General features: G+C 36.6%; 1 protein-coding gene across 1 annotated transcript; it reads right to left on the bottom strand.

Annotated features, from left to right (window-relative positions):
• Positions 1-259: 259 nt before the first annotated feature.
• LOC140811525 (enhancer of mRNA-decapping protein 4) lies at positions 260-8,504 on the bottom strand. The gene is made up of 12 exons (XM_073169458.1): positions 7,496-8,504; positions 7,258-7,307; positions 7,026-7,182; positions 6,715-6,933; positions 4,600-4,728; positions 2,827-4,440; positions 1,968-2,327; positions 1,765-1,884; positions 1,426-1,596; positions 1,150-1,314; positions 949-1,068; positions 260-787 (listed from the first exon to the last, which is right to left on the bottom strand). The coding sequence occupies exons 1-12, from the start codon at positions 8,387-8,389 to the stop codon at positions 479-481; spliced, it is 4,308 nt and encodes a 1,435-aa protein (XP_073025559.1). The 5' UTR covers positions 8,390-8,504; the 3' UTR covers positions 260-478.
• Positions 8,505-11,574: the final 3,070 nt, after the last annotated feature.

Raw genomic sequence — 11,574 nt, 5'->3', positions numbered from 1 at the left:
TGATGAAAAGAAGAGATCATTGTGATTGAATATGATGAGAAAATTGCCGATTTTAATAGAAAATTGAAGAACTTAATCAAAACAACAAAATAAACTTAGGCCAAAAAGTATAAATCAAGCAGAGAAGAATTAATTATACTTCTGAAACTGAAAACTTATAACGAATACCATATTTTTCAGTCTTCAAAGGGGGCATTGTTGATCGAAGTCTATAAGATAATATTATCATAGAAACCAAGAAGAACACAAACTCTCAGTCGGGACAAGTGCGTACAAGCACAAAATTGCGTATAAACAGTAAATGTTTTTCAAATCACTGAAAACGGAAATTCAAACAAATTTCTGCACATATTTAAGGATAGGGAAAAGATACGTTATTTTAAATACTAATCTTCTGACCGAGTAACCTAGAATACAAACCTTCCAAAATCCCCACACGACTTTATAATTCCTTGAAATATGTGGAGTAGCTTTGGAATCATTTTGAGCCCATAAGCATGGAATTGATTACATGCATGATCAAGCGAATGTTTGAAAGTTCGGAACCGGCAGTGGTTGGAATGGTGTGATGGTGATTCATTATTTGATATACTTGCTCGAATATGGGACGTACGTGCACCATAATCACTGGGTCGGCAGGATTTATAGCACTTAGAACCTCCCTCATCCAAGTTAGTTTTCGAGGGGTTTCCTTGCTGATATCACAGGCCAATTGCTGTAGAAGAGAGAGGAGTACCCCTTGGCTCAATGGAAGCGGATTCATGGCCAAAAGCGTAAGCAAATCAACCTGAATAAGAAGAGCATGGTATGGGAAGGAAAAAAATGAGGATTCCGATTTAAAAAAAAAAACATGGCAATAAATACATGTATGTGAAGAAAACGGTGTGTTTACGCCTTTCTGATATTCTAATGACTAATTAAAAAGAGAGGAAAAAGAGTAGAGCATACATGAGAACATAACCATGATACAACAGTAACATCATTCCTATGCAAGGCAGCAATGAAAGCCTCCTCGTATTTCCGCTCAACTACCAATCTAGAAAGCTCTTTTGTTGGATCAACCTCGAGCTAAAAAATAGCGTTCAGAATAAATAGGTCTGAAAGCACCAAGTAGTTAAAAATAAAAAATTCAGGGAGAAACGGAGAAACCTTCTCGTGTAGACTACCCAAAGGACCATTACTCAGCTGATCAGTCAAAGGATTTGCTGCTTTAGAATTTGCTTCTGCAACAGCAAGAGCTACCAATTTTCTTTGACCCTCAAGCAACTCATTGCTCAAAGTTTGAGACATTGATGACGCAGAAGTTATAGCATCCTGAAGAAAATATCAAAAATTATTGGGGCAGGTAGATACCAAGAAGACATAATATCAGACATAGAGTGCACATTTGGAAACCTTAGCATATTATTGTAAGAATATAAATACCCTCAAAACAAGTGCAAGTGATGAATGTGAAGCCTCAAACTGCTGCTGAGCTGCTGCAGTATGTTCAACCATTCCTTTTTGAAACACGGAATCAACCTGCTCAAACATTGCCCTGCATGACATTTCAAACGCTGGAATCACAGAAACTTCCAAACTCGATTTCAGTGTTTCCTGCATTTAAACCAATATGAAATTAGACTTAACGAGGCAGACAACTACATAAAAATAGAGATACAGGCCTATGCCATTTCGTAAATAATCCATCTCAATTTTTGTAAACAAAGAATAGAGCTCGAAGAACAATAAAATAATAGTAAAACTTATTCTCTTGATTTGTACCTGAAGAGCTTGCTTGCCAGAAGTTTGAAATTGAGATTGAATTTGCCTAGCAACTACAGCTTCAAGCTTGAAGTTGACTGATTTTTCCAGTTGATTAACAGCTTTATCGCCCACCCCTTTCTGATCACATAAATAATGCATGATTCAGAAATAACTAAACCATGATAACAAACTTTAACACGTGAAGAAATGTAAAATTTAACCTGGAAGCTCTCAGCAATAGAAGTGAATATTGCTTTCTCAATTGTGGGAATGATAGCCCGAGCCACAGATTGCCCATGTGAAGAAACTTCTCGTTTCACAGTTTTATCTATCAATGAAGGCAAGTCTTTGTTTAAGAAACTGCTTATCATATTTGTTACTTGTTGTGCTCGCTCTCGAGATGCCTTTTCCTCTTTTGCATTATCTTCTTGCAAGCGAGCCCATAAAGCATCAGAATTGGCTTTTACAGCTTTCTCCATGTTTCGTCCCAATGATGCCTCAAGTCTTTTGCCTTCTTTGGTAACTTGGACAGCAATCATTGTTGTCATCTGCTTCTGCACGTCTTTTTGCAGAGCTACAAGCTGGAAATATATAAGCCGTAAAGGGTCAGGTCAAAATGTTGACACATAAATCAGACACTGTCAACAATTTGCACTTGATTGCCATCGATAAATTGGTTAGCCTATACCTGATGCATAAAAAAATTTGGACCCGCATTTAGGATTATTCCTATGGAAAAAAATCACGAATAAAACTACCATTACTTGGAGAGCAAAAACGACCAAAAATGAGCAACATTCAAGCACTCGATAGCATTTAACAATGACCTTGTATGAGGAAAAAATTAAAATAAAAGTAATACATGCAAGAACCTTTCAAATTAACCAATATAACTCAAATGAGTGACGAAATTTTGAGAGAACTGATATCTTTTAGACCTAGAGAACTTAAGTCATATAATATCTGAATGACTGAGTTTGAAGAATGAAGATATAACATATATAACGTCTTTTTAAAGATCTTTTGTCCAACAGTAAATAATATTAATATTAATATTAATATTAAAAGGCTCAGAATTACCTTATGCAAGATCTCTTGCATGGAATAAATTTGTGATTCTACAGGAGTGCTATAGCTGATGCCTGGTTCATTAGAAGAATCTGCTGAATCGAAAGCACTTGGTGAGGGTGAAGATGGGCCAGATCCCTGAGCACTCTTTCCCTTCTGCTTCTTCCCTTTGGCACTGGGTGTAGGTTGTGGAGCCAGCACAGGAATTGATGACTCAATGACACTGCTGGGACCATCCTTTCTGGAGTCGTGAATTTCTTCTTCTACATTTGAAGGTTGGGCAACTGTTTCAGTTCCACCAGTTCCATCAAACTGCCGATCTTCCTCTACTATATAAGTTTCAGTTGATATGCCACGGCATTCTCGGGCCATCTCAACCCCTAGTTCGGATGCTTGAGAGCAAAAGATATTTTCCCGCTTCTCCGACAGAAAAGTCTGAAGTTCTTCTTGCGATTCATCGTCGATATTTTGATTAAATTTTGTTTCGCCCACAACCTTTACCTCTACAACAGAATTCCTTGTATCATTGCTCATTAACACATCTTGAATTTTTAGTTCAACCTCGCTTTGGGCCTCTGTTTTGTGAATCACCTCAGAGGATGAATTGGCCATCAAAATCTCAGAAGGAGTAATCAGATGCGTGGGGTGTCTGAAATTTATGGGATGATTGAATGCCAAGGGGATATCGTCTTGAGAATGCTTATTATCATAGTTTCTTGAATCACCGTCCAATGAAGCAACGTCAGACAAGTTACTATGAATGGTGTCCATTTGTCGGTCAACTGTATATTCAACAATTTTAGGCTCTACACCCCGATCGGTACTCAAAACACCATGCTCCAAGCTGCTCATTGGATTTCTAAAACCAGAATGTGTTCTGGACAGCCTGGGGCTCAAAGGTAGAGAAGGTGAAGCAACAGAGGAAAGACTACCATCACTAGCATTTACAGGTGAAGGCATTGGTTTGCTTTCAATACTTGAGGGAGCAAATTCTTGAAGGCTGGGTGACTCGGAAGAAACAGGGTCCACGGGGTATCTCACAGTAGGTTTATTCTCCAAGCCACTATCATGTATGGATGATGAGTGTGCTGAACTAGTTATCGATACCCCTGTTGCTTTAATGCCAGAAGACTCCAAATCGATATGTCCTTCTATAATAGAAGCTTCACGCGAAACATTAGATTCTGACTTCTCATGCACTAAATTTCCTATTGCAGGTGGCAGACACTGTGACAAGTCCAACGCATACTGCTGAATAGCCTGGGTCTGGACACAATACACCTGAACAACTTGCTCCCCATTAGGTAGCGACTCGCTTGTACCTGTGAAACTCAGTATTCGCATTGTGACCGTAAATTCGGCTATGTAATCCATGCATGTTGCAGCGGGATTAGGACCGTATTCCAGATGCACAACATATATAGCATTCCTTTTGGCATTTGCCAATAAAAGAAGACCAGCTTGTGACAAGGCTATCACTTGATTGAAGAAAGCTTCTTCTATTCGAGCTTCTGAACTCTTTAATTCCAATGTCTGCGTGCAGCGCCATGATTCAGCATCAATAGGAAGTAACCAACCTTCCTCACTTGCTGATACCCATAACTTCACTTCCCGATTCAGAGGTCCCTGAACATATCCTTTAAAAGCTGAGTGATGCGATATAACAAATAAAACCATAAGCAAAGCAAGAATTAAAAAGTAATATTTGATGCAAGTGGTGTTACTGAGATCATTAACAAAGATAACTTTTTGATTTAAACTAAATGAATCTCTATTTGCGTTTACCCCAGTCATAAGTATTATATGGTCTGGGCGATGAGGAGCTGCCAAAAATGTGACAGAATTAACAGGTTGTCCACCATGAGGCCGGAGAACTGCTATTGGTAATGGATTTCGATCTTCCCAAATTTTAATCTGCAAAAGAAAAAAAGTGACGAGTCCTCAACACTGGCAACTTCATATAAAGATAGCACAATCACCATGCACCAAATAAACGTAAGTATGCGTTATATTTGGGTATTCAGTGATTCAGAATTAGAGGCATCCTGACCATCAGCAACAATCCACAAACAGCATTCGGAATCAGAAATGTTTTCCTTCACAACACCCTTACTGCACGTGCATCACTTATGGCCTAATCATTTTATGTTGGATTTAGGTATTTCCCCATACAACATTGGAATCTTTTCTTTCTAAAATAACTATGCTTGCCTCATATTCTTCGATTTTACCATAGCATTTCAATGCAGTTGATCCAGACCCTATGGACACAATTACATTTTAATTAGTTGGTACTTACTCGTGTCGCTGCAAAAATTGCTAGATTTAACACATACAAAATTTTCCATGCTGATCTACCCACTACTCATCTATATTAAATTGAGAATTTTATTTTCCTTTTGGAGGCGCCCACAAAAAAAAAGCCATAACAAGTTATCTACGATCAATGCCCTAATTAGTGACCTTTATGATGTGGTTCAATAAACTTACAACCATCATCTATACTATTAGTTAAAGGAGAGACTCTAATACTCAACTAACTTTTGGAGAAGCCTTTTTTAATTCCAAAACCACCCCCACACATTGATTAGAATGTATATAATTTAGTTCTTCAATTAACTCTTTCAAAAAAATTGATTGTGTTTTATTTATTAAATTACTATTTGTTATATTTTTATTTCACATTATATAGTGTTGTTAAATTTTCATATTTCATGGTTATAAAAAATTCACCATACTAAACCTCATGTCATATTAATTTTGTAAATATCATAACCAATCTTGAAAAAAAAAATATGTGAAACACATAATATTTATGTAATGTGTTACGCACACAATGTGCGTACCCATTCGCTAGTTTAAATGATGAATTCATTCAAAAGTTAGAACAGACAATCAAGTCCATGCAATACAGACACACAGAATAAAAACTAAGATGAAAACAAAGTGCTCACTGGAATACATTCAAGTTCTAAAGGAAACAACATAGCGTTCCTTTGGAAAAGAAAACAAATATAATAATTAAAATCCAAGTCCTTGCAACTTGAAATTATATAATATTCACAGGATCGAGTGGACTGCAAGATAGCAACCAGATGTAATTGATATGCGCAACTAAGTCCATGTCATTGGATATACGACTGGCCTTTGTCAAGTGCTGGAACATTTAGTAATTTATTTTTAATGTGTAGCATCCATATCATCAAACTGACATAATAGATATTAATGAGAAGTTGAGAACATACAGATCAATCAAACTAACCAGTCCCTAACTACAGTACTCCAAGGGAAGAAACAATAGTACCCACCTTCAAACCTGAACAAGAGCTTAAAAATTTATAAAAGAGGTAAAAAGTGCTACTCCTTCGTGAAATATTATTGAATGCTCGTCTTTTATTCTAATTGATGCCTTCACGAGTCTGATACATTAAAAGATCTGCTTCTCCGGAGGAGGTAACTTGTATAGTTCACTTCTTGTTCCTTGTTAAGATTTATCATCCAACTCCATTTTCTCTTACAATCTCTACAATAACAAGTTTGTATATATTTCTTCGCTAGAAAAATCAGTAAGGTTATATTACAACGCAGCCACGTAGGAAAATCTCGAGGTAATTTGTTAATACTTTCTTCTTCTTTTGCAAACATTAATTCAAATCCTCGTGATCGTTTCCTGGAACTCAACCTTTGATAACTTACTTTTTACAATTGTATGTGCAAGGGAGAGAAGTAAACTAAATTCATTGATTCTACAGCTCACTTTGAATGGTTATATCTGCCCTCAGCCAAATAAATGCAGAACAAAAGGAAATATGATCAGGCAATAACTTGCTCCCTGCTATTAGCAAGAAAACTAGAAATCACACCAGCTGTAGGGCAAAGTTAAAGAAATATATAACAAACCGTGCCATCTACTGAAGCAGATACCAAACGGGTGGTCATCCACTGACACATAGACAAGTCAGTCACTTCCCCATCATGACTACCAACAAGTTGGATGCCATCAATCAAATTATCAATGGTGAATTTTAGAGGTTCATCCGCTGAGATTTTTCCTCCTTTTCCTACTTTTGTAGTATCAATCTTCAAAATGTGCATACCAATCCCAACAGTAAGAACTTCCTGTTAGAGAAAACAAGATTACCCATCAAATCAACACCAAGAGATAAAAATAGGGTCAAACGACCAAAAACACGTCGTTGATTGTGAAATACTTGTTTATGGCAATGCCAACAAACTCGGGGATGAAAAGACTCTCCTTCTCCAGTAATTTGAATGGCAGTGACAATTTGCCCAGTAATTTGCTGCTTGTCTTCTTCATCAGGACCTTCATTAATCTTCCACACATAAACACGACCATCGACACTTGCACTGTATGCAAGCAACTAACTTGTCAAAGAGAATACAGAAAATATGGGATCCCACAACAGTGGTCGAAGAAGTTACCTAGCTAAAAGGTGAACATCCTCGGCAAAGAAAGCCATGTCTGTGACCCTCTGGCAGTGGCAGGAATAAATAATTCAACACGGTTCAATTAAGGTTATTCTCAAATGCTCGCAAGAATGAGAGAAACAATAAGAAAAATTAATAATAAGATTACCACCTCATACACAATTGAAGAAACTCAAAAAAAATTCCGGCTCTAACAACAAATAAGTTCCAGTGCCAAAAAGGTGAACCAAACCTGAGCTAGGCCCTTGAGCAAGGATCTTAAGGCTGTATTGATATTAAGCACTCTAATAGCCCCCAACTTAAGTCCATAGCATATATATGTTTTATTCACTGCAATTTGCCTGCCCACTGCAAGTCCTGGGTCCGACCCATATTTGGTAATGGGCGTAACCTCAAGCTGGGGCTGGACCTCTCCTGGCAACCTGACATCTATATCATAAATCAAATGATCGCCGCTCAAATGCCTCCCCTTGGGAAGTTTACTACTTGGCATCCGCATCACAGGGCCCTGATGTGAAACTAATAATCCCGGCCCAGATGGCAAATTATTCACAAATTTTGGCATGGAAAGATCCGAGCCTGAAGAAGTGGGGAGATTTTGGGGCATCGGCATTGTGGACTCATTTGGAATGTCCAGCGTCGAAGGTGGAGCACTCAAAAGCGCCATCAAACGAGCACCGTGGTTGTTAGGGTTTTGGGAACTAGCCGAGGCTTGGAAATTAAGGTGGTGAGGGGAACTAGGCACTGGAACTTGGGGTTGGAGGGTGGGCGTAGGATAGGACATGGACCTCTGGGAGTTAACGTTCGCAAATTCCCGAGAGTTGGATGGAGGATTGTACATAGGAAGATGGTGGAATTGGGGTTGGTGGTGGAACGGCGAGGTTTGAGGAAGATAGGAATACTGCCCTCCGCCGGCAGTCGTGTTCGGTGGAAAAGACGCCGAGGGGGGCGGAAAGGGAGCTGAAATTAAATTAGGGTTAGTGAAGGCGCTGTCACTGTTGGTAATGTTTTGGGGATGGGGACTGGAAGCAGGTGATGCAGCCGGGGAAGTGGAAGGTCTGAATAACTTGGGCATGTCGAATGGAGGAGCTCCGCCAGGTGGATTGGAATTTCCGGGGGTCGCCATGCCTGCAGAGTTAACTGCTGCGGTGTTGCTCAGGGGTCACTGGCTCACATCTCGATTACAACAATCACTAACCTCCAACTTATAAAATAATCCGATCAAAAGGTTTGGTTTATTCACCAAAATTTTAAGATTTCCCCCAAGTGTTGTAAATAAATAGATTTTCTGATTCTTTCAAATAAGCTATTGTGTTTTATTAAAAAATTCCTAAAAATACATACATGACCCAATTTAGTATCAAAATCATCTCAACTTTATTCAAAATAACCAAAATAATGTTACCATGCTATTGGTTTCGGAAAAAAAAAATTTACTGTACTGCATGTATATTATCCATCTCGATAAACATAACATATATGAAATTAGGGACCAAAATTAATTGTTTTGAAGGTGAAACATGAGTCTAATTTAATATATTCAACAGTAACTGAGACAGTTGTGTGTTGCAAAGAAAATAAAAAAACAAAAAAAAAAAAAACTGACATGGTTTCCTAATCGATACAGTGGTCGGATGCACGGTGCAGATTTTAACTTGTAATTTGGATATCGGAAGTAGAAAATTGAATTTGTTAGAAACTCATATTCTCTATTTTTCATTATCTATCTTCTAAAATAGAGATCCGTGATTTTATTTTTAAAAACATTCTTCAACTCATATCAAAGAAAAATATTACAAAATACTTCATTTCTTTTTTTTTAATATTTTCAAAAACACACACGTATAATTATATAATTACATGATGTATTATATAACCGAACTTAATTAATTCGATAAACATAATATAATAAAAATGTATTAAACTCAATTTATTTAAAATAATACATTTTTTTTTACACGATATGACAAGATATAACATTCATAATATAAACATAAAATATAAATCACGACAAACATAAACGACACATATGGTTTAAAGAACAATACATAAATCGACCATTAAAAATACTAATATTCCGAAGTACTGTACTCCTCCTACAAATGGTCAATAAGAGCGTCTCAAAGTGTATAGTGAGCCGACTTATCTTTTATTTGACGATGACGTGCAATAAAATCTTGAAATCGGATGAGTAATTGATCTTCACTGAATGAGTAAATGATGAAGACTGTATAGTGAGCCGACTTATCCTTCCGAAGTACTGTACTCCTCGCTCATGAAAATTCATTTTTGAGCTGGATGATAAATGATGAAGAAGTCACTGCTCTTAAATAAGTTATGAAGAAGTCACGGGTTGTGTGTGATGAAGAAATAAGTTATGCATTAATCCAACTCAATGGTTGTCTAGTTGTGGGGGTTGTCCTTTGTTAACAAAGACAAGTCTATCTAGCATGTGTTTTTGTTAGAACAAATCCATCCAACTAAGAACTGATAGGTTGTCTACTTGCAGCTGTCACTAGTTGTCTAGTCACAATCAAAGACAACTCAGCTGTCACTAGTTGTCTAGTCACAATCAAAGACAACTCATCTACCAGCTCTTGTCTACTAGCAGCTATCACGGGTCGTCCTTTGCTAGCAAATACAGGCCATCTAACACGAGTTTTCACCCACTAATAACTGATGGATGAACTACTTGCAGATGTCATTGTTTATCTAGTCACAATTAAAGACAACTCATCAACCACCGTGTTCATCGAATCTATAGATAAAAGCAGCTTGCGAAAACCAACTCACAAGCACAAATGGACTGAACCAACTCACATTGTCCAAGAAGATGAATTTTTTTGGCTCGATTTTCTTGAGAAATCTGGGGTTTGTAGAGTAACGGCTGTTGGAGACATGCTGGATTCAAATCCAGACTGTGACTATGTGACTTGCTCAAATTCTTCTTTCAAAGAAATTATTATTATTTTTGGACTTATACCATCTTTTTAGAAATGCTGGAGTATTGGCATTCATACCAGATGTCTATTTTGTGGCCTAGAGATCATAACCCTATATTCCATTTACAGTTGGACTAGGCCAAAACCACAGAAGCTAAATGGTATGATCCTCTCAAAAGATATTTTCTTTTACGGAGTATTAGCTAAAAAGGCCATATATTTGGGAATCGTGGGTTGTCCACATTAGGACCGAAACATAGTTTACCGAAGCTTGTTTTTTTCAAATTTTCCTGTCCTATTCGCCACGAAACAAAAATATTTACTACAATCTAGATGTAAGTAAAAAGATACACTTCACTTATTTACATAACATTTCCAGAATCACAACAGTAGATACACCTCTAGAGTGACCATAAAAAACGTATAATACTTATAACATAATGGTATAAAAAAATATCCGAAACGACTCCGGCACACACTTTCACAAACCAAAGTGAATCCTTAGTTCCCTTCAAGAACAGTTTTCATCTCTTGTCGGTACTTATTCTTCATCTTCTCATCTATCTCCTTACCTTTCAATTCAGAAATCCTTGCTGCTTCTGCCATGGATTATCTGCCATGGATTCCTCTTGAACTCTAGCAATTCTCTGTCTTCGCTTCGTCTCCATTGCGTCTCTCTACGCCTTTTGGACAGTTTCTTCGGAGGAACTTCGCCATCATGGTCCGACCTTCCACCGTACCAGTGTATTGTTGTGATTGCAATTACCAAAAATCGGCGTTTAACTTTATTGTTGTGTGTGTTTTATTGTTGTGTGTTTTTTAAATTGTTGGTGATATCTTTTAATTATTTGTGATGTCGTCTAGTATTATTTACTGTTTATCATCTAAAAAAATCGTATGTTTATCAAGTTAAATAAATAGACAAAACGTGTTTCTAATAAATTATGTTATTAATTTTTGTGATCATTATCTTATTTATTATTTCCATTTCATGATTATTATAAATAATAGACTTATAATTAATTCATGAAAATAATAAAACAATTAAAATAAATTAACTAAGTATAAAAATTATTTAACATTAAAATTAATTAATTAAATAATTTGAAATATAATAATATAAAATGGAGCAAAACAAATACATAAAAATTAAAAAAAAAAAAAACTATTTTGCAATTGTTATGATGACATTTCACTAATTCGGTGAAATCTCCATATTGATCTTCAAATAAATAGTGATTCTCCAAAAATGGAAGATCATTATTGTAATATTGCATTTGGAATTGGGTTGGAACACCAACTTATACTCTATTTCGGAGATTTACTCCAAAATAGAGATGGTTGGAAATGCTCTAATGGAAGAAAGAAT

Source organism: Primulina eburnea, chromosome 14 (genome assembly GCF_022965805.1).
Source record: "Primulina eburnea isolate SZY01 chromosome 14, ASM2296580v1, whole genome shotgun sequence".
Taxonomy (NCBI): domain Eukaryota; kingdom Viridiplantae; phylum Streptophyta; class Magnoliopsida; order Lamiales; family Gesneriaceae; genus Primulina; species Primulina eburnea.
Note: the sequence above shows the minus strand (reverse complement) of the source record. Positions and strands in the feature narration are given on the sequence as shown.

Bases quoted from the DNA above. Each gene is read 5' to 3' on its own strand.
- LOC140811525 (XM_073169458.1), bottom strand. From the start codon at position 8,389: ATGGCGACCCCCGGAAATTCCAATCCACCTGGCGGAGCTCCTCCATTC. The intron at 1,885-1,967 runs GTTAAATTTTAC...TTATGTGATCAG, and splicing joins CTATTGCTGAGAGCTTCCAG to AAAGGGGTGGGCGATAAAGC. The intron at 1,597-1,764 runs GTACAAATCAAG...GTTTAAATGCAG, and splicing joins CTGGCAAGCAAGCTCTTCAG to GAAACACTGAAATCGAGTTT.